We start from the raw sequence: 22,581 nt of genomic DNA on the forward strand, positions 1-22,581 counted from the left end.
TACAGTTTACAGTTTTACAGCAGTCATAAACAGTAGGCCTGGGCCATGTCTGTAAAAACTCATTAATCATGCGTGTTTGTGATGTGTAATCTTTGTCTTAGTGTGATCATTGTTAATTACCAATAGCAATTAAATATACTGACATTGCAGCATTAATGTGACACAACATTGAACAGGCAACTGCTCTAACATGTCTAATGCAGGACCCATTTAATGACAGACCAATAGAATTGTTCGGTGAGTGATGCAAAAGGTCTAGCAACAATATTACTTTACTCCACAGTAACTCCAGCACTACTGACGTAACTCTACAGTAACTACAGCGCTACTGACGTAACTCTACAGTAACTACAACGCTAGTGACGGAACTCTACAGTAACTACAGCGCTACTGACGTAATTGTACAGTAACTACAACGCTACTGACGTAACTCTACAGTAACTACAACGCTAGTGACGTAATTCTACAGTAACTACAACGCTACTGACGTAACTCTACAGTAACTCCAGCGCTACTGACGTAACTCTGCGGTAACTCTACAGTAACTCCACAGAATTGCTAGCGCTGACGATTGAGTGACAGCAGAGGAAGCACTAATCTCGATTTTGCAACTTAGGCATCATTCAAAAACAAAAGATGGAAAATGTATTAATTAAATATATGGCCCAGCCCTAGTCTGAGAGTAGAATATATCTTGTTGTATGCTTGTGTTCAACCCATGTAATCACACAGACAAAAATAAACACTACTCAATTTAATGACTGGCTTTGATATTTTGTGTGAACTCCCCAGTGTGAGTGTTTGCACAGTCTGTGTGATTTCCTGACCTGTTGAAGATTTCCCCTATTATGCCACTGGTCTAGATTTTCCAGTTCAGACATAATCCAAATAATCCACATTTCTGCAAATCTGTATTTAAAACATTATCGAGATGGCTTTCATAGCTCTGACTGAAGCATAAAGCTTCTTTGCATGCAGGGCTCGAAATTAACTTTTTGGCTTACCAGCCAACATGGCTGGTAGATGAAAAAGAATTACCAGCCAATCATATTTTTTACCGGCCAAAATTAAACCTGGCATTTCAGACCTACTCTGACATTGTTTGACAAACAACCTTTACCTATGATTTTAATATCATTGTAAATCACTCTCAGAATGGATTAAACAAAATCAACCAATTTAACTTTTTAAAATTGAATTATATAGCGCCAGAACAATACAATTGTCTCAAGGCACTTTACAATTAATTTGTCCTTTATTCTACCAAATATGATAAAACGGCATATGGTATTGCACCCGTGAGGCAAGCGCGAGTAGAGTTTTGTTCGGTTATCTAGCGTGGACTTCTAGCTATAGAATCTTCCATTTTCGCGGTCAAGATCAAATATAAGTGTAGAAGAGCAACGACAGAGCAAGCATAACCCCGACCGGTGGGCTCTCGCACGCCCCCTTCATTGAGGCAGAGGTACTGTTTGCCTCCCCTCTGTGTTTTTTCGGTTTTATGTCAGATCAGCAAGACTAGCACCTGCATCTTCTTGTTGGTTGAGTCGGTGAGCTTCGAAAGTTGCTTGACGGTCTCAGAGGTCTGCACTGACGAGCTTCTGGCAGCTTTGATCGCCATGCAATCTTTGTGGCAGTTCGATGTTTCATGGCTTTTAATGGCCTCTAATTTCATCACTTGTGTCCCGACAACAAATGAATCGTTCCGCCTCTTATCCTTAACGATGTTTCGGCATACTTCACAATAGTACCGTCAATGTATTTCAGCCACTGCCGTGGCTCCCCGTTATCCGCAACGAGCCACCTACTGCAAAATGTCCTTGGTGTAGCTGTAGCTGCTGTTGTGGCTGTTGATTCTTCCTCCCTAGATGTTCTCTGCACCTTTGCTAGAGGTGATGCACCGGCAATGAATCGCCACATTATTTCGAGAAGTTTAGCTTTCGTTTATCTGCGTTAACTTGCGTGTGGTCAACTAAGTCGGTTTCAACTTTTGATTCGCGCTCAAAATATTAGAACTTTATAAACTTTGTATTCGCAGGCAAAATATTAAAACTTTGTAATCGCGCGCAAATTGTTATAGTTGTATAAAAATTCTTAGAACTTTATGTAACCCCCACCCGCCTCCCCCTCTCCCACGGTTCGTGTTGGCGTTGCAAGCTATTTTTAACCATGACGGGCGCGGTAGTCGGGAGCTGTACTCTGCACATTCACTCGCCAAGTGGCGGAGTATCGGACACAATTTAGTTGCCAGCCCAAAAATATGCACGCCATTGCTGCTTGCCAATTTCGAGCCCTCTTTGCATGGCTTACCTAATTGAAACATTCAGCCACTGCCTTCTCGATATATGCAACAGAGAGCAATGGCATTCATACAACAGCTCACCAAGGACAGACTAAAATAGAACTAAAATAAAAAGCTGTGCACCAATGCTGCTGGAGACGTCTCATATTCGCTGTTTAGCACGTGATGTGACGTGATGTGTTGTGCCCAAGGCCAGCTGAGGCCTACGAGAGCCACTACTTCAGCGCCAACAGAACAGCGCAGCCGGGAAATCAGCTGCTGAGGGAAATACACATGAGAAAGCAGCTAGGCCTGAGAAGCAACTGAGCTTCACATAGGACCACCTCCACACAGAAAGGGGGGCTATGGGAGGCTACTGCACTTTCCCACCTGAGGAGCAAACACTAAGGAATGCAAGGAGAGGGGAAAGGAGGAAAGGAGAGATCGAAACCGAAAGAAAGGAGAGCAGAGAGAAACAGAATGAGTGGGGAGAACAGGTCTCACAGAAGCAGCTCAAACACTTCCTCAAGCTCTGAGATTACTGAGAATTAACCCAGCCTCGAGATGACCCAATTCAGTCCTGTGTGTGTGTGTGTGTGTGTTTGAAAGCGAGTGGATGTGTCTGTGCCTGTTACTTGGCCTGTGTGAGTGTGAGAAGGATAGATATATTATGTGTTTGTGCCTGTTACCTGCAAGCACTAGGTTGGTATGTATGCGTGCATGTGTGTGCGTGTGTTTTTGCATGTGTGCGCGCAAGGGGGAAATTATGTGTTTGTGGCTGTTACCTGTGCCAAGTAGGTGTAATTGCGTATGTGCAAAGCCTCTGGCCTTATCTGACCAGGCTACTGGACCGATGACCGGCGGATATAAGCAAAGCAGTAAGGATGCATTGAGATGCAGTGTTCCAGAACATCTAGTCCAGTCCAACACACCCACATTCAGGAGGCATGTTGGTCTGTTTGTGTGTCAGTACATGGCACTAGCAAGACACAGAGTTCTTGCATAGACACATATATTCTTTTAATGACATATAACATGCTGAGCCAAGAAAAGACTCTTGACAATAATAACTGCAGGCTGCAGACGTTTACAAAAAGATTCAACAGCATAGACCTGCAGCATAGAAAGTTGCTGAGGCTACAGTGTGCTATGGCAGCAGTCAAAAAGGGTGCATTTACCTGCAGGAGTAGGTGGGCTCCCCCACTTTGAAGACGTGTCCGCAGAGCTGCGAGGGCTGGTTGTTCTGCTCGAGCTTGGCCAGGCCGGTGGAGGGGTCCTCTCCACACAGGTACCACTCCAGGGGGGACTGCAACAGCAGCTGGGCCAGCAGCTCCTCGCTCTGAGGGTTCAGGTTGGGGCCCTGGCAGTAGATCTGGGGCACGTAGCGTGCCAGGTGCTGGTACACCTCTCTGGGCAGGTCGCTCACCTGCAGCCATTTCTGTGGGAAGTGGAGGGAGTAGAAGAGAGAGGACAGACAGAGAGAGAGATGGGTGGGATGGGGGGGATGGGGGCACAGACAGAGAGAGGCGTGTGAAAAAGAGTAATAAAGAAACAGAAAGGGACCTTTGAGAGAACTGAGGTGAGCCATGTGAATATCACACAGGTGTTTAAGGTGGACGGAGAAGGCCTATAAATATATCAAATACAGTTTTCACTGTCACTCTCAGATGCAGGGATTACAGACGTATAGCTAGGGTTATAACAAGGTCAACGGTGAAAAGCCTTCCTAACCCCGACACATCTCTCTAGGATCTCAGACTTCCGGCTCTGTCGTTTGATTCCGCAGATAGCCTCTGTTGTGACAGACGTAACCATGGCAACCTGCGAGTGTTCCGCTGAAATGTCTTCTCTCCTGCGAAGCTGCCGGTGTACTTACGAGGAACCTAATGACTTTAGTGCTGGCTACACACGGCCCCCCCATCGCATGGTAGGCTACTAGGGCCCACACGCATTAAGGCCAGTGCTGCACCACAGCCCCCCACCCCGCCCACCCCCCATTTAACATAACAGACAAACCAGCTCACGTGACTCTGGGGCTTTAAAGCCAGCAGCCAGTGCTCCCTCTCTCAAGCATGCTGTGATGGACAATGAGCTGGTATGAAGAATTAAAAGCTCAACCCCTGGAGGGCTACAACATGATCTGGCCCTAAGCTATAGCCTACTACACAATACTCAGCATACAGGCTAGTGTACATAATACTATATTCTGTTTTCCTCACACCTATGTAAGCAGGCAAATGAATGGCCTGTTTAAGACATTAGAGCTAATGACTCTCAATCGGCTTGAGATTACATGAAAAGAAAGGCGATACGTTCATCAATACATGTAGGCCAATCTGGAGATTTCACTGAACTGGATAACTGGGAAAAGGACTCTACCACACTCCACTTTACAAAAACTGAGTCGTCTGTTCCCCCCTCCTCCCCCTATCGCAGCAGTGTGTCATAACCACACTGATGGCCTTTGTCTGTACACAAATGCAAAGTACAAGAGGCTGCGCCAAACGAAACAGCTTTCTCAATGAATCAAAAACAGCCCACATGAAATGAGAGTTGTGTTGTATTATGCTGTGCTAGGCCTGTGATGCTGTGCTAGGCCTGTGTGTCCTCAATTCTCCCCAGCCAGCCAGGGAAGGGCTGGGCGCAGTGCTGGGATCCTGGCAAAGAGGATTGGGAAGGGTGACCTACCTGCCGCCTTTGTGCTCATAAAATAAGCCAATGCCAGAAGCAGAGCGATTAGCCTAACAATTCACTTACTATTTCCACCTTTAAAAACCACCGACTGTGGGACGCTACCATCCATGCCACATCCAAAATAACAATGATGCTTTTCGCCCGGTCTAAACGTTAGCGGTTTAGCCTTAAGGGCTACATGTCTGTTTACATGTGTTCAGTAAGAACTGATGCCTGTGACTATCCCTACTCTTTGGTCCACGTCCACACACAACACACACACACACACACACACACACACACACACACACACACACACACACACACACACACACACACACACACACACACCTACTGCAGTCTGATTAAATTACTTGTTGATTTTGGTGAAATGAATGTGAAGGGTTTAGGTGAAAACATTGATACCTCTCGTAACGTGAATGCCCACTTGTGTGAGGGTGTGTCTGATTAAATGTCACTGCGAGTCATCAGGAATGCGGTTATCTTAAAAAAAAAACGTGTTTTGCACATGTTGTGTGCGTCAGAGGTGGCCTTTCAATATACGGTTTTAACATCATATCTGACAAGACAAGACTTTATCAGACTTCCACAGCCTCTTGGCTTTATTATATTATTTATTGATTCGTATCACATTCCTACAACATAAGCACAACACGAACACATCAGTCATAACAGTTCATCCAAAATCACCACTTTCATACACACAAGTGCATCTCCTCCAAAGACATGGATCATTGATGTTATGGGGTCTTTATTGAGGAGACATTTCAAGTTAATTTTTTAACATTCATTATTAATTCTATTTTCAATGTATGAATTATTAATTCCATTGTAAACACAGTCTGCACTCCACTACACCACAGATAAAGCCTCCGGACCAATAGAACACACGAGCACATTAAAAAGGGAGGCGGGACTACGAATACCTGTGAGAAATAACAAAAGATGTCACCTATTCTTCACATTCTTGGCAACATACCAGCCACTGCTGAGACGAGGGAACGCGATCACCACAACAACAGCCCTATGGCAGGTCGTCGCCAGGCCAAATAACCCCCGTAATCTCTAAGAGTGGAAACCTGCTCTCCCTTCCCTGCCCTTACCTCACTTACATGCCTCGTAACCATAAATAACCTAAACAAATACATCTAACATTAAGCCTGATAACCATAAATCACCTGAGCGAACATTGCTTGGTATGGCTTATTTCCACAGAAGCTTCGTACCCCTCGATCCTATTCTTGTCAACCGGAAAAGTGTTCAAATTGAGAAAACAAATATGCAGTGTCACATTTCATAGGCTAAGATGTTGCATAAGACCCGTGCATGTAACACTTCCGCGTGTACGGCAAAAAGAACCTGGCCGGCTAGTCTTCCGTCTCTGCGACCCACTGACCTGGATTTTCCAGGAGAGTACATCAAGTACGACCAACTGTTACATTACTGGGTGTATGTCAGCGACGCGGCACACATAGCTTCCAATCGCTTCCAAGAAAAGTTCATTAAAATGTCATCCTGAAACTTTACAACATCAGAAAAGGTTACATAGTCATGAGGCGTTTATAGCTCGGTTACAAAGGTTCGAGACCAACAGAAGGACCAGTCTATTGTTGCTGCCTGGCGATAATTTCTCCCAGGACAAACAGCCAAACGATATGGTAACTCAGTACCTGACGACTGTTGTCGGCATACATAATAACGGTAGCTCACAATACCAAAATGCCTTTATATGCTGCCTAACGTTACATTCTTCATTTATATTAACACACATGACATTCCAGTTCTGGACACTAAAGCGGTTATCCTGAAATTAAAATTACGTACATGCTGAGGGCATAGCAATTCAGGAAATGGAGCGGTTGAATGGCTCAACTTTGCTGCCCAAACATAGCTGAGGTAAAAAAAAAAGTGCCTAGTTGCCATCAGTAAGCTGTCATACAACTATTACAAAAGCAGCGTAAACTAGTAAATAATGGTAAGTTAGCCAGTTGTTGGATTCTGAATTTACGTTACCCATCTAATTAACCAGGTAGCTTGCAAGCATCCAAGCGGTACGTTACCTCCTGATCTGCTTATTGAAGAATCGTTACATTCTGAATAGTTAAAAAATACCCGATAGACTTAAAGAACATCGATAGAAAGATACCGCAGCTTTAAAACTAGACAACAGGCAATCCTTTTTAAAAGGTGACTACCAAAAATATACCGGTGGACACGACCTAATATATATATAACCTTAAAGCATGCATGTCATACTTGTCAACCTCTGCCAGTTGTTTGCTGTTGACTTATTTTATTGACAAAATCCATCGAGGGTCCTCAATGCAAACTGTTTTAAGCGAACGAGCTGGCATTTTCAGTAAAGCTAGCTAGCTAGCCATATCTGCTAAAATTATGAACGTTGTTGTTTAGCTAATGTTAGCTTAATATCGAGCATCCCCGTTGTTGATGTAGCTCAAATGCTAATGAAGGACACAATTCATTCTTCATTTTAGAGACTATGTTCCCTTAATTCTCAGACGACTTTGCTTTTAAAACACTGCAATATAAACGGCAGGGAACCATTGTCAAATCCCGAAGACAGATAGAGCTCGCTAATGTGAAACGCTAGCAAGCTAACTGGCTAGGTCGCAGCGACAGCTCAGTGGGTAACGTTAGTTATGCATAGTGCAGTTGAGAAAAACAAGCCGTGGAAAAAGAAAGACATTTCACAACGTTGGGTGGGGGCTGAAGTGAATTGTTTTCCAGATAACATAGACCAAACCATATTGTCTTTATATTTAACACTGTCGCTTACCGCTGCTGTGTCCTTGGCTGAGAAATTCAGAAATTCGCTACACAGAGCGGACGGTACTTCGCGATCCGCTGCCGCCGCCATCTTCACTCCACTGGCCAGCGTAAGCGAAGGAAGCGGAAATCAGCCGGTTGCCCAACTCTCAAACAAGTGGGCCAACTTTTCAGCTGACTAATGGAAAACGTGATCTCCTGTTGGAATTGGGCAAGTCACGGAACGGGCTTTTCATGGCTTAGACTTAATCCGAATTTTACACATCAAAAAAGTCAAGCAAGTGTATATTTATCATCATGTTTTATTAAGTAAACAGTGTAGCCTCATTCACAATATAACACTGATATAACATTGCATTGAACAAAACACAGCATAATTTACACAGCTTATTGCGTGCAGTTATTGTTCGTTTTTGTGTATTTTTGTATGTATGTATGTGTGTGTGTGTGTGTGTGTGTGTGTGTGTGTGAGTGTGAGTGTGTGTATTTATGTATGTGTGAGTGTGTGTATTTATGTATGTGTGTGTGTGTGTGTGTGTGTGTGTGTGTGTGTGTATGTAAGGCTTTTAGAAGGCTTGCTCCTTGTACATGGGTCCAGGACTAGACTCTCTGTCTCTCTCGGCACACTCTGAGGTCAGTTGCTGTAGCTCATCTGTCTGAGATTCTGGCAATCTGCAATCAGTGACAGATGAAGCACATCTCAGGTCAGTACCCCATCAAAACTCGTTATGTTGGCCAGACCTATGGCAGAGAGAGGTGCTCTGCTCTTTCAAATAAAGGCACAGATTATTCAAAGGCTTTAAGCGGTAACCATTCGACTCAAAAGGGATAGAGAACTGTACCTGTTCTCTTCCAGTACAGTTGCTTCCACCTCTGCTTCCTCGCTGAGGCCATGAAGTGGATTCAACCTAGTGTCCCCACCTGCTAAAACACACAAAAGATCATTTTCACAGACCACATCGTGTTACAAACCTTTGTTTTGCCATGGAAAAAGAGGACTATTTTATTTGTTTTGACCTACAGGGTTTAGGGGCTGGCTGGGACTGGACAAGCTGGAGCAGGAGTGACTGCAGCTCCTTGACGTCTGTTCTGAGGGTGCTCATCTCCACACTGTGCTGCCGCTGGGCGAGCCGCAGACTTCCCTCTCTCCCAGCCCAGGACCGCCGCCTCAACCTGAGCAACACAGCCGACAGAACAGCACTCTGCATGACAGATCATAGTTAAATGCTGCATGCATGTGATTTTCTGGGTTTGAGTGTGTATGTGTGTGTGTGTGTGTGTGTGTGTGTGTGTGTGTGTGTGTGTGTGTCTGAGAAGGAGGAGCAGATGTGACTACAGGTCAGAGTGTGCTATTTTAAGTTGCTGGGAATGCATAAACTACTGACAGATGCTGAAAATTGTCATGCATATTTATATTCAGATATGGTTGTGTGTGGTTACAGCTAAGAGGCTGCACAATGAAACTTCACAGCAACCGAAAACAAAACCATAAAGCCATACAATAAAACAAATCAGAAGAGGACTTCACCCACCCTGAACCCATGTTCTCGTCATCTGGTCGTTCAGGTTCACAGGGATCCGACTCTTTTTGGATCTCCAGAAACTCATCTAGAGTATCCTGTAATAGACACCAGAATGAAATTGAGAACATGTAGCTATTATCTGACTTGTCAGTCATCTGTAATCTATACGAAATGCCAAACAGGTGGGAAATGTGATTTTCTCTTGAATCTCTCATGCCTTATGTCTGTTAGAAAATCATTTTGCCTACCTGAGATCATAATGTGTGTTTTTTTACGCTTTGGTGCAACACACAGGGATCAGCGGCCATACGTACAGTAGCATCACACACTAACATATAGGATGAGGACTTTAGCTGTACCCCTTCACCACCCTTGAGAAGTTTGACCCTTCTACTGAGGGGCAACCGCTGCTTTTGAAATCATTAACCATGTTTTTCTTTTTTATCTTACAAACGAAAGAAATATAGGATGGACCCTTGCTTTCTCACTTTTATCTGTGAGGTAATCTTCTTCATCTCAGCATACTGGAAGCGGTCAGTGGTGACATCATCATCATAGTACTCCCCCAGAGGTGCACAGTGCTGGTGGATGTAGTGGTTGTCATAGAAACGGCGAAGGCGTGGCATGGACTCCTCCACCTGTACTACGATGGCAGCCTGTTGCATCACAGCGTTTGCTAATGCGTTATCATACACCCTGTAAAGACACACACACACACACACACACACACACACACACACACAGACACACAGACACACAGACACACAGACATTTAACACATGTACTGATGCATGACTAAACTAGTATGCACACAGCCTAGAAGGGAGACGTCTCTTCATAGGAAGGAGGAGAGAGAATTCAGGGGTGGATAGACTGGACTCTGCTGTGTGTGAGTGTGTGTGTGTCCGGTATGTGTGTGTGTGTGTCAGCGTTGCCATGGGTGGATAGGGTGGATAGACTACTCCAAAAACCACCGATATGGCTTTTGAGTTGTCATGTTAGCATATTTGTAGAAACATCCACCTTAGTGGAGCTTCTCCTTGAATGGGACCCATTTCACTCAGAGGACAGGGTCTGTGCGCTGTTTTGCCCGGGTGGAAGTGTGGAAAAACTGCCCACCGAGGGTACTTTTCTTCAAGGCTCATCTCCGGACACTCAGGGGCTTGAGAAACAGTGCACACACAGAGGACCCAAGCATGCCAATCAAGTACAGACGCTGGGACAGCACAACAGGACTCTGCTGTGTGTGAGTGTGTGTGTGTGTGTGTGTGTGTGTGTGAACGGTACAGACGCTGGGACAAGACAACAGGACTCTGCTGTGTGTGAGCGTGAGTGTGTGTGTGTGTGTGTGTGTGTGTGTGTGTGTGTGTGTGTGTGTGTGTGTGTGTGTACGGTACAGATGCTGGGACAGGACAACAGGACTGTAAGTAGTTTATCAAGTCAGAACATAAGGGCAGCCTTACAGACTATATGTAGGAAGTGAAGATCCAGTGTGAACATTAAGACAGGCACACAGACTGTATGTGGGAAGAGAAGAGCCAGTGTGAACATTGGACGTTGACAGGGTGTTCTCAGTGTTTATCTGTAGTGTGTGTGTTGAGAAGGTGTCCTCAGTGTTTAAGTGCAGCGTGTGTTGAGAGGGTGTTCTGTGTTTATCTGTAGTGTGTGTTGAGAGGGTGTTCTCAGTGTTTAAGGGCATCGTGTGTTGAGAGGGTGTTCTCAGTGTTTAAGTGCAGCGTGTGCTAAGACTCATCGGCGCCCCCCTCTGGCTGCCTGTACCTCTGGAATGTGTCTGAGAGCAGGGCAATCATCAGGTTGACGCACAGGACGGCCGACAGCGCCAGGAAGGTGCCGCACAGCAGGTGGGCCATGATGGAGTCCACCGCCACCATGGCGTCAAACTCGTACTCGTCCACCAGCGTGATGCGGTACAGGCTGTAGAGGAGCTTCGGCACCGTCTGCATGCTGGGCACAGCCGCTGTGCCTGGGGAAGATGTTTACAATCACATTGCATTCAGAAGATGGTTCCATCCTAAATATATATCATCATCAGTATGTGTTCTCCCTAGGTATCGAACCAATGGCCTAAGCATTGCTCCTCCTACCTTTCTCTGACATAAATGACTAAAGGTAAGTACCATGTCCTTACAGTATTAAGTATAAGTACCATTACATTAACTTATCTGGTTATGTTTGGTGCTGGTTGAACATGGGTTACATGGAACTCCATGGGTTCAAATCCCAGGCATGGTTCCTACTGTAGCTCCACTGCGGGGCCAAGGAACTAGCATGACTAAGGAACTAGCATGACTAAGGAACTAGCAGGGCCAAGGAACTAGCATGACTAAGGAACTAGCGGGGCCAAGGAACTAGTGTAGCCAAGGGCCTGAGTCTGTTCCCCGCTACCAACTACTCATACGCTGGATCTTTCCTTTGTGCTGTACATAGCCTTTTTGTCTGCTTCTAGTATATAATCATATCAGAAAGAAAGCTTTGGAAAGAACCTTGTGGTGGCAGCAGTTCTCCATGGAGGACGGTGTGGAGTTAAAGTGTGACTAGAGAGCTGTTATCACCCTGCCCCTCCAGGTTCAAGCTTAAAGACACAGGGAGACCCACCTGTCCATATACCAACTGCTACAGTAAACACACACTCCTGCCACACGTGAAGAATCTGAGGATCTGACCAATCATTCACAGCATTGTACATAAAAGCCTCCCTCCGCCTTAAGCTGTTACATAAAGCTGCTGTTTACATAAAGCTGCTGATTAACAGTGTGCTGCCTGGCTCTCCCATCAAAACATAGATTACACTACAGGAAAATGATGACATGTTTTATACCATTACACACATACTGTCCATGTAAGCTGTGAGTGCATTCACGCACGCATGCAAATGCATGCATATATACACATATACTCACAGAAATGCACATGTGAACACGCACGCATATACACACACATTCACACAGACACAGGCTACAATATAGTTGAGATCTGACCTCCAAATATGATCCAGAAAGAGCATGCGTAGGGGATGTAGATCTCTGCGTACAGGAAGAGGAACCTCAGGACATCACCCACGATCTTCCCCAGCATCACGATGAAGGGGCCCATCACCCTAAAAGTAGACACACACACACACACACTACTGATGGACATGCTTGTGAAAACATGGAGGACAATCAATTACTAATTACTTAGCTAATCAATACATCAGCTGATCTTTTCCTTGTTAGTCTGGCTATCCATTTCCCCTATGAGCCATCTGTTATCTGTCTTTGTAAATAGCCAACCAGCCAACAATCAATCAATCAATTCTATTGCCTAGAAAGTCCATCCATGAGTTTGACCTGTTAGCCATATGCTATACACCTCTGTTAATGGGCAGGCTAGGCCAGTGTTCCACCCTGTAAGTGGAACCTGTGCTCATGTTCAGCCACCGATACCTAAGCACAAGTTAGCAGTCACAGACCCGCCAGTTCCAGCTCTATTGTGCCTTTATCTAACGTTATCGGTCATATGGCCAGCGCACCTCTCACTTTCCTGTTCTGCCATGGCAACGCTGACATCGAGCAGGCGTTGCCACGGTAACGGGTGGGCTGGAGGCGGGAGCCCACCTGTGGAGCGCTCCCTGAGGTGAGGCCGAGACATGCGAGAGCAGGTAATTTATCACACAGTGCAGGTGTCACCAGCCTGCCTGGGGCCGTCCACACCCAAAAAAAACACACACACATCACCATGGTTACTGACAAAGCTTGAAGTAGACCCTGGTTGGCTAGGGTTAGGGTAGATAGCCACTGTTGTGTGCATCCACTGAAGCACAAAACAAAGAGGCAGTTTAGTTTAGTTCATCTGCCAGATTAAAATGGATATTAAAACCATCTTCCTATCATGCTCCTGCTGTTTAAAAACAGCATGGTACAAAAATATCTCTTTCAGGGACGGTTTTATAATATTAGGAATAATATTTTGTAATATTAGAAATCACACTGGTGACTGGGCAGAGCTTTCTGGAAGAGTTGCCTTTAGTCTAACAAACTGTGGTAACTATCATAACTGTGTATCATATAAATAAGATAACTGTATGTATGCTTGGTGTATGTTTAATAACTGTGTATCATATAAATAAGATAACTGTATATATGAATGCTTGGTGTATGTTTAATAACTGTGTATCATATAAATAAGATAACTGTATATGTGAATGCCTGGTGCATTAAAGGAGATCCACCCAAGCTATGTGGCTTCAATACAGCCAGTAAGAGTGAAAGGTACCTGACAGTTCCTTCAGTTCTTTGTGTGTGTGTGTGTGTGTGTGTGTATGTACACATCAAATGGCCTGTGCCTCTTTGTGGGTGGTCACACCCAGGGCTGAGTATCCAATCAGACGTTTCCTGAAGGCTGAGTATCCAATCAGACGTTTCCTGAAGGCTCTGCAGCCAATCAGACGTTACCTGAAGGCTCTGACGTGCTTCATCAGCCGCAGCCAGAGGAAGATGACAACCACAGCGAAGAGTCTCAGGCTGTACATGTGCAGCGAGCCTGACACCAGGAAGATGTCTGCCAGGTGGAGGCCCAGCACTGCTATCAGCAGTACATACACCAGCCAATCAAATATGTTCCTGTAGACCACAAACCAATTGGAGAGAGTCCAGTGATTAACTAATGGGAAATACATCATCTAATCAGGTATTCTCATGATTAAAAACAGTAACAGTAACAGTAAACAGTACCGTATACAGATAAAATCACCATGGATACAGTCTCTGAAAGATGTTTGGGTTTGTATGGATAACACAAGTCTCCATAAGTGGTCTAGGTGTGTGTGGTCGACAGTCTCTTAAATAGGTCTAGGTGTGTGTGGTTGACACTCTTCAATAGGTCTAGGTGTGTGTGGTTGACAGTCTCTTAAATAGGTCTAGGTGTGTGTGGTTGACAGTCTCTTAAATAGGTCTAGGTGTGTGTGGTTGACAGTCATTTAAAGAGGTTTAGGTGTGTGTGGTTGCCTCTGAAAGAGGTTTGGGATTTTAAGGATCTATAAGATGTCTCATTAAGATGTCTCATTAAGATGTCTCATTTAGATGTCTGGGTTGGAGTGAGAAGGGTTTTTACCAAAGGTCCTGAGCATAACTGCCCTTCATTTTCCGGATGAACCTTATCTGCTCCTCCAGGTAGTGCCTCTCCTGTGAGTACAGAAACAGCCCTATTTTAGAGCACACACACAGGCACACACAAACTCGTACAACATGGACAAACAGAACACACAAACACACACCTGATCTAATCACTCATGTAATGCCTCTCTTAAGGAGAAAAAAACCCCCAAACCCCTTAAAATAAACACCACTATCGCTCTCTCTCTCTCTCTCTCTCACACACACACACACACCAGGAAACCCTCTAATTAACTGTTATCTACTGAATGGAGTATTTGCACCCAGTGCCTCGGGACACTATACTGCAAGTTTGAACAGGGATGTGTGTGTCTGCGTGTGAACGTGCATGCGTGTGTGTTTGTTTGTGTGTGTATACCTCAGGCCACATGGGGTGTGTGCAGGCCAGGTCTTCGTTGATGCGTCTGATGCTCCAGCTTTGCCATCGTCTGAGTTTCCGGCGAGACACCTGCACCTCTCGCACCTCACGGAACACCTCCTGAGCCGTCAGCAGCAGAGCGATTACCACCACCAACACACGCCACCAGTCCTACACACACACACACACACTGTGAGATCCTCAGAGTGTTCAGACTTGTGTGTGTGCATGTGTATGTGTGTTTGTTTAGCTCACCTCTGGGAACACGTACGGCCGCCCCTTGTCCCTGACCACCGACACAGAGATGGCCACTGTGGTCCAGGCCAGGATGAAGAGGAAGTTCAGCACCAGGAGTATCCATGCTCCCAGCCTGCCAGGAATCACACACACACACACACACACACACACACACACACACACACACACACACACACACACACACACACACACACACATACAAGACAGTGTCTGTATTGACTCCTAAGCTTCACGATGACTGGATGTACCTGTGTTAGGTTAGGTAAAAGTGAATTTAAGGTAAAGACATATATGCTGAAGTTGCTGTTGTGTGAACTAGAACACCTATTGTGTAAGTGCCCAGCTAATGTACAGTACCCATCTACCATAGAGATAGTGTACCCAGCTACAATAGAGAACCCAGGTACCATAGAGATAGTGTACCCAACTACTATAGAGAACCCAGGTACCATAGAGATAGTGTACCAAGCTACTATAGAGTACCTAGGTACCATAGAGATAGTGTACCCATCTACTGTAGTGTACTCACCTGCCATAAAGATCCCACTTGACAGTGATGAGCTTCAGAACCACAGGGTGCATGATGAGGTCCAGCTTTCCCTGACGCACAATAAACTCCAGCTGACACACACACACACACACACACACACACACACACACACACAGTTATCAACACATGAAAAACCGACATAGGGTTATTCACACAATAACAAACCAAATGACACTGCAACAGAGCATATTCCAATTAGGAAACGATTGTCATAAAACATAATTACTGTAGTAGTAATTAGTAATGGTTGTGATTATCACATATTAGCAAAGTATCATACCGGCGATGTTGGCTCACTACAGACTGTTCCTGAAACAAACAGGCAAAATATTTAAACACGTTATGATTAAACATAAAACATTTCAACATGTTATGCTTACTAAACATGATTGAAACATTATATTTAAACATGTTATGATTACAAAATATGATTTAGACATTATATTTGGGCTAACATAACATAACATTTGTGAGAAGAACAGAAAAGCTAGGCTGCCTTGACATGGATGTGCAATCAGAGCTTTGTAAGTGCAGTCATGATACGAGGCCTGTGCTGCATAGTAGAAACATGTAGACTTGCTCAGCCTGTTCATGCCTGTGTTGTTTAAAATGCGTGTGTTGGCTTGGTTTTTTGTTTGTAATAAGTAAGTGTGTGTGTGTGTGTGTGTGTGTGTGTGTGTGTCTGTGCGTGTTAGTGAGAGTTTGGTTAAAATGCCGTTGAAGCGGCAGGCAGGGGAGTGTTCTGCTGTACCTGGAGAATGTGAGTTCTTCTTGCAGTGCGGTTCTGGTTCCAGCAGGTGGAGGTAGTAGAACTGCTGCCGGGTCATTCTGTCCGTCACGTGGAACTGATTCAGGGCCAGATGGGCCTAGCGGAACCAAACAGAACCTCATCTTAAAGCCTTGATATACCAGTACCAAACAGATCTTATCCTTCAAAGATATGACACCAGGCATAGTGTTAGTCTTCAAGCTACACATACTGAAAAACGTACCAAAAACGTAACTTAAAGCAGCAATAAGGAGTTCTGTTTCAAAAACTAGCACACTAACTACCTAAAAGGCATGCAAACCTTGCAAACACCACCAATAGCCCAGGTGACACTGATAGAAGCTTGCCAACACAGTAACTGGTGTCTTTTGGCAGAATAGCTGGCAATGTCATGCTGTAAAAGCTTTTCTTCCGTTTTTGCAAGGTGTTCCAGCCAGGAAACACAGAACTACAAGTGCATATCCTGGATGGCTTGTGGGAAAGACACAGGTGTTTATCTGTCCTTCACATGGCCATATGCCATCAAAATTAATTTCAGGATGGTACCAAAACTAGTTGCCTATAAAACCATACCTCAAAAAGTGTCAAATTGTTGCATAGTGTTACTTTAAGGCCATGATATACATGTTTTCATACAAACAAGACATAAGCTATTACAACAACACATACAGTCAGATATATTTATGCTAATTATTTTCCATTGGCTCTCCTTTGGGCCTTACATCATGTGTTGACCTGCGCTCTAGGGCATGTTGGACATGAACAAGCCACTGTTTGCTGTGGCAACTGAAACCAGTGGGTATAATCCCATACATTTAGCTCATTGATATTCAGTGACCCGTATCCTAGCAACCAGTTGATTGGCACTCACCACAGGGGTCATCTTGCCAATCATGGCGGTGATGCAGAGCTGGCCATCAGAGTCCTGCACTCCTGCATCAGCCCCCAGCTCAATCAGGGTACGAGCTGCCTCACTGCGGTCTGAGTCAAAATACACACACACACACACACACACACACACACACACACACACACACACACACATATGGTATATCAATGTTAGCTTACAGCTGTAGGGGTATCCTCTGTTTATAGACTTTCTATCTTTCCCTTTCTCTGATACAAACATATACTGTACATGCACGCGCGCACACACACACACACACACACACACACACACACACACACACACCAGTGTTGTACCGAGGTTAGCAGCTAGCTGGAGCGGCGTCCTCTGTTTGTAGTCTCTGGCGGTGATGTCAGCCCCGTGCTGGAGGAGGATCCTGAGCGCGCCCACTGCGTCATTCTTAGCAGCAAAGTGCAGAGGAGTCTGCTGGTCTCTGTGTGTGAGCGCACTGATGTCCGCTACTCCAGGAGACACACACACAGACACACACACACACACACACACACACATCAGGGTCAGAGATGTCTGTTGCTCTGTCTCTGATCTATATGTCTCAATACATGCAAGCATTAATGTCCCATACAGGTACATATTCACACACACACACACACACACACCAAGAAATGTTTGCGTATACACACTAAACTACAAACACTAAAGCTGTTCCCCATTTTTCAAAGGGAGTTCAGAGTGCTCTCTTTCTAAGAAACCTAAAGAGAAATCACACACTGCTCACACACACACACACACAGACACACACACACACACACACACACACACACACACACCTCTTTTATCAAGCAGGTAGAGGACCATCTCCTCGTAGTCGAGCGCGGCAGCTACATGCAGGGGAGTGACCCCAAACACATCGGCCCTCTGCACATCTGCACCCCTCTCCAGGAAGAACCGCATCACGTCCACGTTCCACGCCCGGGAGATCTACACACACACGGACACGCACACACGGGTAGACATACACACACATAAGCATACACACAAACACACACACATACGGGTAGACACACATAAGCACACACACACACACAAACACAAACAATGTACAGTATTCAGTATTCAGACCCATCACTTTTTCCACCTTTTGTTATATTGCAGCCTTCCGCTAAAATCGTGTCAAATTCATTTTTTTCCGTCATTATTCTATACTCAAGTATCAAGTATCTCAGTCCCGTTTCTGTTGATTATCTTGGGTTTGAGATGTTCTGTCCATGTACACGCCCACGCCTGCGCATATGCCTGCGCTAGCATTGCTGACATATGTTAGAGTGCATACAATTACATACCTCAACTTTAGCAACCTGACTGCACAACATTGGCTATGGATACATGTTTTTTTTGGTCAATATAGACAGATATTATGTAAGGCCATAATGCTTAGGCTGTATACCTATATGGTGACAGGATGTTGCTTAGAGGTTTGAAAATATATGTACTTTATGGCAATACATGAACTAACCACATATTTCATCGAAACACTAAAAATAGCTAAAAAAACAACAACACAGTACTACTAAACTACATTTCCCATAATGGAGATAGGTGATCTGACCTCGTGCATCACCGTCTGGCCGTATTTGTCCGCTGTGTTGGGGTCAGCCCCGTCTGTGAGAACTCCATTCAGGAAAGGCAGGTCCACCTTTCCAACACACAGACACACACTTCATGTAAACAGTTTCTGATAGAGCCCTCCGGAAACAAACTTCTTTGTAGAACCATCTGGGACATCAGGTTTACAGCAGAATTTTGGTTCTGATTGGAACCGACTGTGAGACGCCCAGAGGAATCCTGTGAGGTTCTCATCAGCCCATCTCTGACTCCCTCTGACTCTGGTCCGTCTCCCACCTCTACATAAGTTTCTCGCCCTCTTCTATCCAACATGGTTCCTCGCTTCATCAAGCAGAACCGCTCTTTTTCGGTCTAATAATGTAGAGGGTCATACCAACACCATATCCATGGGCACCATAGCCATGGGCACCCTCACCGATCACTAACGCACTAACCCTCACTGATCACTAAGTAAGGGATAATGTATAGTCGTGCGGTCATTATCGAAAAATAAATCCCGACGGGACGAACAGGTCTTGTTTCGTCCTGAAGGGAAATATTTTTCAACATTATACGGTTACTTGCCAAAACGATATAAGATATTCCTCCAAAGCACCTCTTTTTAATGATTTTTTTGCCGTTTCGTGATTTCCGCTAAGAAAAAATAGTTCTTCACACAAATAGAACTTTAAAGATTCAGGTGTTGCGTAGCAACTCATTATTTGCGGAATTCAAGTTACAATGATTTTCCGTTACGTTAAATGACCGGACTACAGTACTTGCGGAATGATACGAAAGATGTGAATTAGAAGCACAAAACCTGTTGCCAATGACAGCGGTCATACATTTTTTGCAGCGGTGAATATAAAGAAATTACAGACCTGCGAACGTTGGGGTGGCCTATTCAAATCAACAGAACTTTTTGGAACATTCTGAAGAGCTGTATAATAATGCACTATAGCACATCTGTACTATACTGTCAGGAGCTTTTGGTAGAGGTGTCCTCTAAGTAAATACACGTAGAGGTGTGTGAGTGTGGGGCTCCCCTCACGGTTCATAGGTGTAAACGGGTCTTAATTGTAAATGAAAAAAAAAAAAATGCATGTGAGAACCTGGGGCTCCTCACTCACCTCGTCTGTCTCCTCGTTGCTGGCCGCCAGCACTCTGAAGTGGTCCAGGAGGTTCTTGTTGAGACGCAGTGTGCGCTCCAATCCGTCCACAGTGTCCTCGTCCCACGCCAGGCCCTTATACTTCTCACCGATGCATTCTCCTGACACCACACACACACACACACTTTAGCACACCCTTATCATGATCCTCACTGATGCATTCTCCTAACACACACACACACACACACACACACACACACACACACACACACACACACACACACACTTTAACACACCCTTATTGTTATCCTCACTGATGCATTCTCCTGATACAGAAACACACACACACACTTTAACACAACCTTATGGTTATCATCACCAATACATTCTCCCATTACGCACACATACACATGCTCACACACACACACACACATGCACACACACACAACAGCCCTATCGTTTTCACCACTAATGCATTCTCCTGTCACAGACATGTGGAACATTACACACACTTTCACACAGCCTTAGCATTATCTTCACTGATGCCTCCTCCAAACTGGACGCTGTGGAAGGTTACACACACTATTACACACCATGAAACACCTAGTCACTCAAAACACAACCCGTATATCATCACTGATGTGATCCCATCACACACACAGACACACCCACACACTTTAACCCCAACTAAACCCTTATCATCATTGAGGCCTTTTGCTAACACAAACCTGTGGAAAGTTACACACAGACACTAGTTAACCATGAGAAACTCCCCAGAGCAGCATATCATCACCTCCACCATCACAAGCATTTACAAATTGTTCAACTTGAAGATCATGAAGATGTGTGTGTGCATGTGTGTGTGTGTGTGTGTGTGTGTGTGTGTGTGTGTGTGTGTGTGTGAGAGAGAGAGAGACAGAGAGTGTGTGTGTGTGTGTGTGTGTGTGAGAGAGAGACAGTGTGTGTGTGTACCTGTGGGTTTCTTCCTAACACACTTCTGTGCGGCTCTTTTCCAGCGGCTACAGGTGTAGGAGGCCCACTGGGCTGCCATCCGAACCGCACTGGACACCGTTGTCCTGGAAACCTGCGTACTGAGAGAATGATGTGCTACCTGTAGTCACACACACAAACATACACACATTCTCGCACAGAGAAAGAAATAGGTCATAAGATGAATGACTTCTCACACACATTCACATCTGAGATATCAGAGCCTTATGGAACTTATAGAAAAATCCTCCACAGGGCATTCACTGGTACCTGCATCAAAGGTTTAAGGATGATTGCAGGTTAAATTATGAGGGAAAATATAATTTAAAAAGAGTGACAGACAGATGAAAGAGTGCCATACTCACCGGACTGAGAGGTCCGTCAGTCATCTCTAGAACCGGGTTATCCATCCCGGTGGGACTCACGCGCCGATGTCTCCTCATCCTCCGGTTCTCCCAGGTTCCCCTCGGCACCCGACGACCCCTTAACTACGAGCAGCTTAGCAGCACTAACTAAAGCTCCGCAGGGCTAGCCTAGCCGCTCTACTCTCACACTGCTACACAGCTAGCAGTCACCACAGTCACCAAGCCGGCATCAACACCACTAGCGCAGCTAGCATCCACACCAGTTAGACGACTAGCATCCCCAGCCACAGTCACCCAGCCCACTGCCGCACCATCAGATGAAACTTAGACCAACTCATCTACACACTCAACACCCAAAACAAAAACACATAAAGCCTGAGCACTTGTATACACTGCTGTGTTTCCACAGGAAGAGGCCACATACACTCACTGCAGGGGGGGTAGCGGACACCACTAATACGGTGCAGGCCGGCCTCACAATCAGTAGCACTGAGTTGCACCGTAAGCCGAAACAGAGCCTATTGTGAGACTACAATGTGCACCAGAGCTAACCTTTAGTCACTGCGGCTGCAAAACAAACTAACCAGGGACACCCACTAGCATAGAAATACTGCTGACACCTGAGGGTGGGGGAGAGAGAGAGAGAGAGAGGGAGAGAGAGAGAGAGAGAGAGAAATATGGAAAGAGACACAGAGAGAACCAAACTGAAATGAGAGATACAGAGAGATAGAGAGAAAGAGAAAGAGATGAAAAAGGAGGAGAAGTGAAAGAAAGACAAAGCAGGCGGAACGAGTTATAAACAGACAGAGAGACAGACACAGCGATGAGCAACCCCTCTGGTTCTTACCGACTCAAACACCAAGAGTCTTCACCTGACAACGTCTTTAACACCAAGAGTCTTCACCAGACGACGTGAAGCAAACACCAACAGTCTTCACCAGACGACATGAAGCAAACACCAAGAGTCTTCACCAGACGACATGAAGCAAACACCAAGAGTCTTCACCAGACGACATGAAGCAAACACCAAGAGTCTTCACCAGACGACGTGAAGCACACAGAGAAAACAACAAGACGCTCAGGCATCGTCGTCTCTCTCAGTCTTATACGGCCGTCACGTTTGCGTCACATTTGCGTTGGGTAGTTCAGGCACGCACTGCCGTAAAAGGGACAACAACTTGAGCAGTAAAGCACTTGACCCTGTTACTGAACCCTCCACCTAACTTATCTCGGCGTGGTACAGCCCATCAGCC

At 45.2% G+C, this 22,581-nt stretch overlaps 2 protein-coding genes across 5 annotated transcripts in view; both read right to left on the reverse strand.

Annotated features, from left to right (window-relative positions):
- Positions 1-7,959, reverse strand: part of ubr2 (ubiquitin protein ligase E3 component n-recognin 2) — a 38,676-nt gene extending 30,717 nt beyond the window's left edge. For both annotated transcript variants that reach the window (XM_031579590.2, XM_031579589.2), the window contains exons 1-2: positions 7,773-7,959; positions 3,460-3,719 (exon numbers count right to left, since the gene is read on the reverse strand). In XM_031579590.2, coding sequence (XP_031435450.1) covers positions 3,460-3,719; positions 7,773-7,853 — 341 coding nt within the window. In that variant the 5' untranslated portion in view covers positions 7,854-7,959. The remainder of the gene's footprint in view (positions 1-3,459; positions 3,720-7,772) is intronic.
- A 293-nt stretch (positions 7,960-8,252) lies between these two features.
- The window catches only part of LOC105912315 (transient receptor potential channel pyrexia-like), a 15,776-nt gene continuing 1,447 nt past the window's right edge, over positions 8,253-22,581 (reverse strand). Inside the window, exons 1-22 of one of the 3 annotated variants that reach the window (XM_031579283.2) lie at positions 22,176-22,581; positions 21,329-21,948; positions 20,946-21,084; positions 19,995-20,134; positions 18,869-18,955; positions 18,090-18,240; positions 17,598-17,759; positions 17,266-17,375; positions 16,377-16,491; positions 15,906-15,934; positions 15,605-15,696; positions 15,073-15,187; positions 14,818-14,988; positions 14,398-14,468; positions 13,740-13,907; positions 12,285-12,403; positions 11,065-11,269; positions 9,774-9,981; positions 9,295-9,380; positions 8,784-8,935; positions 8,605-8,683; positions 8,253-8,434 (exon numbers count right to left, since the gene is read on the reverse strand). The exon at positions 22,176-22,581 is cut by the window's right edge and continues 1,447 nt beyond it. In XM_031579283.2, coding sequence (XP_031435143.1) covers positions 8,329-8,434; positions 8,605-8,683; positions 8,784-8,935; positions 9,295-9,380; positions 9,774-9,981; positions 11,065-11,269; positions 12,285-12,403; positions 13,740-13,907; positions 14,398-14,468; positions 14,818-14,988; positions 15,073-15,187; positions 15,605-15,696; positions 15,906-15,934; positions 16,377-16,491; positions 17,266-17,375; positions 17,598-17,759; positions 18,090-18,240; positions 18,869-18,955; positions 19,995-20,134; positions 20,946-21,084; positions 21,329-21,406 — 2,583 coding nt within the window. In that variant the 5' untranslated portion in view covers positions 21,407-21,948; positions 22,176-22,581 and the 3' untranslated portion in view covers positions 8,253-8,328. Of the gene's footprint in view, positions 8,435-8,604; positions 8,687-8,783; positions 8,936-9,294; positions 9,381-9,773; positions 9,982-11,064; positions 11,270-12,284; positions 12,404-13,739; positions 13,908-14,397; positions 14,469-14,817; positions 14,989-15,072; positions 15,188-15,604; positions 15,697-15,905; positions 15,935-16,376; positions 16,492-17,265; positions 17,376-17,597; positions 17,760-18,089; positions 18,241-18,868; positions 18,956-19,994; positions 20,135-20,945; positions 21,085-21,328; positions 21,994-22,175 lie in introns of those variants that run through there. The other 2 variants (XM_031579282.2, XM_031579281.1) reach the window with 2 other exon arrangements.

This window comes from Clupea harengus, chromosome 13 (genome assembly GCF_900700415.2).
Source record: "Clupea harengus chromosome 13, Ch_v2.0.2, whole genome shotgun sequence".
NCBI lineage: Eukaryota > Metazoa > Chordata > Actinopteri > Clupeiformes > Clupeidae > Clupea > Clupea harengus.